This window comes from Nannospalax galili, unplaced genomic scaffold (genome assembly GCF_000622305.1).
Source record: "Nannospalax galili isolate Female #2095 unplaced genomic scaffold, S.galili_v1.0 scaffold596, whole genome shotgun sequence".
NCBI lineage: Eukaryota > Metazoa > Chordata > Mammalia > Rodentia > Spalacidae > Nannospalax > Nannospalax galili.
This window is the reverse complement of record NW_008340140.1, coordinates 2482509-2488508: the sequence shown is the minus strand read 5'-3', so window position 1 is coordinate 2488508 and position 6000 is coordinate 2482509. Positions and strand designations below refer to the sequence as shown.

Here is a 6000-nt window from a genome sequence, read left to right as displayed (position 1 = left end):
GGGAACTTGCAGCCCCAGGAGGAAATTGTTTCCTGGAGAAAGATTTACAACTTGTCAGATGACCTTGCAGAAGAGACTTGAGTTGAGATAGTGGTGGCTGGGGACTCACACTTGGCCCCACACCTCAGCTATACATATCTCCTGCCTTCTATCACCCTTGGGGCTGGAGAGACGGCTCAGTGGATAAGAACACTTGCTGCTCTTGCAGAGGACCCAGGTTCTGCTCCTAGTACTCATGAGGCAGCTAACGAGCGCCCCTAACTCAAGTTCCAGGGGATCCGACACCTTCTTCTGGCCTCCACAGGCATTGGACGACACAGATGCACTTACATAAATGCAGATAAAACACCGAAATACATAAAATAAAAATAAATTTAAACAATTTAAGAGAGAACTTGACCCTCATGTCCAGGATCCCAGAGATGGACTTGGGTGGCACTGGGTCTCGTCGTCCCTCTTCCTAATGTGGCCACATTGAATAAATCTTCCTCTTCTGCTTTTCCCTGTTAATTTAGCTCTTTTAATCCATTTATCAAGGGCTGGTGGCTGACCCTGGCTTGGGGGGGGCGGGGGGTGTAAGACTGCAACCCTAAGTCCAGTAACATGTGTGCGTTAGTCTATTCCTGTATTTTTAAGTATGAATGTGAAAGTGTGCAAAAGCTGTGTATGAATACGTATCTGAACATGTCTGTGTGCACCTATAGTGGGGTACTGTACATGTGCTCATCCAGTTGCTTAGGAATCCTGGCTTTCAATTTACAGGGAGTAGCTTGCCCAACCTATCACCGTCCAGGGTAACCATGACTCAGCTGTCTAAGACCAAAGCTGCCCCCTGGCTTAAGGTGGAATCAAGTATGTCCCAAAGCCCACACTCAGCATACTACTGCTTTCGAAGTCCGGTCTTGGACTCCTAAGACAGCACTTTTCCAAAATAGGTACCATACTCAGGGAAATCCAAGAGGATTTGGGAGAGAATTGTCTTCTGAACATTGAGGAAGAACCCTGATTTTATACTGTGGAAGATCAAGTCATCTCAGATAGCAGTGCCAGATGACATTAAAGGTTAAAAATCCAAAGGTACTCTAGAAGTCAGTTTTTAAAATTATATCAGAAAAAGGTCTAGAATATGTGACTATCAGTCACTGCCATGACACTTTGCAGTTCATCTTAATAGACTTATGGTCCTGTTCAGTCCTCTGTATGAGAATTAAAAAAAAAAACAAAAACACCTCAAGTATTTGAATAATCTGTAAATTTTTATTAACTGGGGTTATGGGGAGGGTTTTTATCAGAGCACATCCTGAGAACATTAGAAAATTACAGACAGACGTGAGATAGGCATCAGACAGAACAGATGAAGCAAGCCGCTCGACCATCTGAGAGACATTAATAATGTAAGCTTGCAGAGACCAAATCTTTGTTAGGGGTAAAAGGATGCAGGGTGAAAATGGAGGCCTCGGCGCCCCCTTGCGTTGCAAAATAAACCTGCAACTTCATTTACCTCATTTTACTCGTAGTTTTCCTTTTGAAGTTGGTAATCCAAGCCCTCGTCCCTGAGCCTCAAAAATAATTGTTTTCCCAAATCATTTCAAGCCCTCTTCAGCGAATCATTTCCCCCTCACCGATAACTTTCAAGGACCTATTTGAAAACCGACTCTTAATTCATCCCTTTTTCTACCCCTACATTCCATTCCAGGAAGTTGGCAGCCGCCCAACACAGAGCCCGCCCAGAGCTCTCCTTCGTCAAGTGCGAACTAGAACAAATGCATCTTCCCGTCCTCCCTTCAAGCTTAGAGGATGAGCACACGTTTGCTACAAAGCTGAGGGTTCTTTTCTTCACAGACATTTTTCTTCTGCAACGTACTGGATGCTGCCTTATTTTTTCATAACAAAGATGCCTCTGTCTACCTCCTCTCCCTAACCCTTGGCAGTCATCAACTCTCCCGACTTAACTAGTTAACCTGTAACCCATTTTTACAGGAAATCTGAACCAGAGACATAAATAATACACCTCGATCTACAACGGTTCGGGTTGAGGTTGTAGGCAGAATTTTGTTGGGTGGTCAGGAGAAGAGCAAATATATACATAGGAGTGTTTGGACGGGAGCGGGAGCAGGGAGGAGAGACCATCTCGGTGGAGGAGAACCTGGTCAGGACAGTAGTGATTTGATTACTTGGATTTTCCAACTGGTCCGATGGATACAGGGTCTGTTTGCACTTGAGCATCCAACATCCGCTTTGGTCCCTGGAGAAAAACATAAAGCATTCGTAGCCCACTGAAGATGTGAAAGACCAACAGCAGCAATCAGTACTTAACCAAGCACTACTTTGTGCTTGGTGTTGTGCTAAGTAAATATATCCTATTCATGGGTAGGAGAATGATCTCCAATTAGATGCTTGGGTTCAATGCCCAGGCATATTATTTTCTGGTTTTGTGAATCTTGGACAGATTATTTACGTGTTTGTGGTTTGATTTCTTTGCCTCTAAAACAGGAATGATAAAACTCATTTCAGGGAATTGCTCCCATGAGAAAGCACGCTTATATTCATGATAGAGTTAGAACAGTCCCTGGGGGTGGACCTCTCATTGCAGTTCATTTTAGACACCCCCTCCCTAATCACGGTCAAGAGACTCACTCCTGTTTCACAAAATGCTTTATTCCTCATAAAACATACTACCAAATGAAGTAATCTTATGAACTTTTGTCTGTCTGATGTCTTCCTTCTCTATGGATGCTGTCTTCTGTGTCCTCAGGGCCTTGCAAGTACCTGGCACATGGAGGGGGCACCTTACTACTGTCTCAAAGTGGCAAGTGGATACCGGAAGGTAGGTGCCGTTGTGGCTGTACTATTGGACTTCTACTGTTTCTGTCAAGTATAACAGAAACAGCTTAGCCCTTCCTATACACAGCTCTACGAACTTAGACCAGTACAAATGGTCATGTTAGTACCACCTAAATCAAGATATCACAGACTCACTCACAGACCCTGGAAACCCCTGATCTTTCCTCATTATAGAGTTCTGCCTTTCTAGGATTCTTTTTGTTATGTTTTGTTTTCCAGATTAGGTAGCCCAGGCTGTTCTGTAACTCACTGTGTAGCCCAGGCTGGCCTTAGATTCACAGCATTCCTCCTGAGATCTAGGATTACAGGCCCATATCACCATGTCTAGAGGTCTCAGGATTTAAATCAAGGAATCATAGAGTGCCTAGTCTCTGGGCCTAGCTTCTTTCATGTTGCACATGGATTAGAGATTCATATGTTGTATGTATCAGAGGTTTTATCAATGGTAGTTCCATGTCATAGTATAAAGTAGTACCATGTAATGCAGGATTGTGCACAGGGCACCATAAAGTATGTGTACAGTACAGTTTAGTACTGTACTGTAGTAAATAAAGTAAGTATAGGATACAGTGTAGTACATGGTATAGCACAGGGCAGAATAAAATAGGATAGTGCATATTACATCACATACACACACACCTTGTACTTTAACAAAGTAAATATAACACAGTATTGATTTTTTGCATGTGTGTGTGGTATAAGCAAGCTCACATATGTGTGGGTGCACATGTCTTTGGGTACACATGCATGTGTGTATGTGTGCATGTGGAAGCCAGAGGTTGATGTCAGATATTTTCCTCAGTTGTTCTCACCTTATATATTGAGGCAGGATCTCTTGCTTGAACCCAGAGCTCACCCATGTGGCTAATCTAGCTAGCCATCTTGCTCCACGGATTCCCTGTCTCTACCTCCGAAGTGCTGGGATTACAAGTCAGTGGCCACTCCCACCGGGCATTTACATGTGCTTTACCCATTGAGCAATCTCCCCAGCCCACAATAATGTATATCATATAGTACATGTAGAATTTACATAGTATAGCATAGCAAATACAATGCAACATTTTAATATTTTATACATACAGCATAGCATAAATACATGCATCCTAGAGCAGAACACAAATGCAGTATAGGGTAGGGTAACATGCTAACAGAAGACATGTACATGCTTAGTATATGTGCTGGTTAGTTTCTGTCAACTTGACACAAACTAGAGACACCTAGGAAGAGGGAATGTCAATCAAAGAACCGCCCCCACCAAACCGGCCTGAGGAGCACTTTCTAATTGCGAATAGATGTGGGGTGCCCAGCCCACTGTGGGTGCTGCCGTTCCTGAGCAGGTGGGTCTGAGCTGTATAAGAAAGGTAGCTAAGCAAGCCGGCCAATAAGCAGTGCTCCTCCAGGGCCTCTGCTTCAAGGCTCCTGCCTCGAGTTCCTGCCCTGACCTCCCTCACTGATGGATTATGACCTGGCAGTTGTAAGCTGAAATCAACCCTTTTCTCCCCAAGTTGCTTTTGGGTCATGGTGTTTGTCACAGTAATAAAGAAACCAAACTAGAACAGTATAATATAATTTAGTACAGCATACCTGATTTAGCATAGTATAATATAGGATATTATTCTGTATTATTGCATAGTACATGTATACTGTGCTGGATAGCTTTAGTGTCAACTTGACACACTTGGGTTGAGGGAGCCTCAATTGGGGAATTGCCTCTATTGGACTGGCCTGTGGCCATGTCTGAGGGGCATCTTCTTGATGAGTGATGCGGGAGGGCCCAGCCCACTGTGGGTGGTGCCACCCCTGGGCAAGTAGGCCTGTGTTGCATAAGAAAGCAGGCTGAGCAGGGACCGGGGGAGCAAACCAGTAAGCAGCATTCCTCCATGGCTTATGCTCCAGCTCGTGCCTCCAGGTTCCTGCCCTGAGTTCCTACCTTGGGCTCCCGGATGAACCGTGACCTGGGATATGTAAGCTAAATAAACCCTTTCCTCCCCAAGTTGGTAGTGGTCAGAGTATTTTGTCACAGCAATGAAGAACAAACTAGGACAATATTATTATGGTACATTATAGTATTGTACATATAACACATATAGGCTATATATAATGTATCTAGTATATAGAGTATATATAGTATCTGATTAGTGTGGTGCACTACAGTATATATATATGTATATATATATATAGTATGTGTAGATATAATAGTATTAAATAGGGTATCACAGTATATATACTATAGTATATAACATATATGGTATAAAGCATATACAATGTAGTATATATTATGTCATTTGACACTGAAATCAGATGGCTGGGCTTTGTATCACAGATCTGCCACTACCTAACTGTTTGACTTCTGTCACCCTGTTTAGTCTCTGCACCTTAATTTTACCATAGGTGCAAAGAGAGTTCGCAGGTGACTGTGCAGGATGAAGGTCAGTGAGTGTCAACAGTATCTGATGTGGAGCAGTGCTAGTGAGGCAACTGTTTTTAGTGGTGGCAGTTGGCTCTGTGACCGCTGTGGCATGCCAACAAGTGTCACCCATGGCATCAGTCTTTGGATGGTCAGGATGACCAGGGTTACTGTGTGCGTGGCTCCTCAAGGCCGATGAAGTTGGGTTTGAGGACTGTGCCATGCCTTTCAGCTTTCATGACCTCCTCAGCCCTCACCCTGGGAGCCTGGTGCCTCATGTAGGGCAGTCTTGGTCTTCCCAGAAGCCTGCGGGGTTATTACTTTCCACTTTCACCCTTAAGAGTAGGCGACAAGCACTGCTTCTGGCTCAGCTCTGCCTGAAGCCTGAGCTAGTGGCTCAGTGCTGGACCATTCCTGGCCTCTGTATTTGCTCAACATTGTGATCAGCTGCTGTGATTTAGTGCAAACTACTGAAGGCACATGGGACCCTAGTGCAGGCTGACTAGGTGACCATCTCTAAAAGCCATTCCTCAGCTACTTGCAACTTGCCAGGCATTGTTCTAAGACCATGGGTCTAGGTCTCTTCACCTTGCTACATCCAGCTTGCCTTCCAGCAGTCTGTCCTGCACACAGTCCTGTCCTGCCCTGTTCACCCACCACCACCAAACTCCCACATATTAGTTACCTTTCTGTTTCTGTGAGAAACACCATGATCAAAGTAACTTACAGAAGAAAGAGTTTAATTGGGC

At 44.2% G+C, this 6000-nt stretch overlaps 1 protein-coding gene across 1 annotated transcript in view; it reads right to left on the bottom strand.

The window, feature by feature from the left end:
• Positions 1-1235: 1235 nt before the first annotated feature.
• The window catches only part of Bcas1 (breast carcinoma amplified sequence 1), a 172846-nt gene continuing 168081 nt past the window's right edge, over positions 1236-6000 (bottom strand). Inside the window, exon 13 of the mRNA XM_029564557.1 lies at positions 1236-2245. Within this exon, the coding sequence (XP_029420417.1) occupies positions 2171-2245 (75 nt within the window). The 3' untranslated portion in view covers positions 1236-2170. The remainder of the gene's footprint in view (positions 2246-6000) is intronic.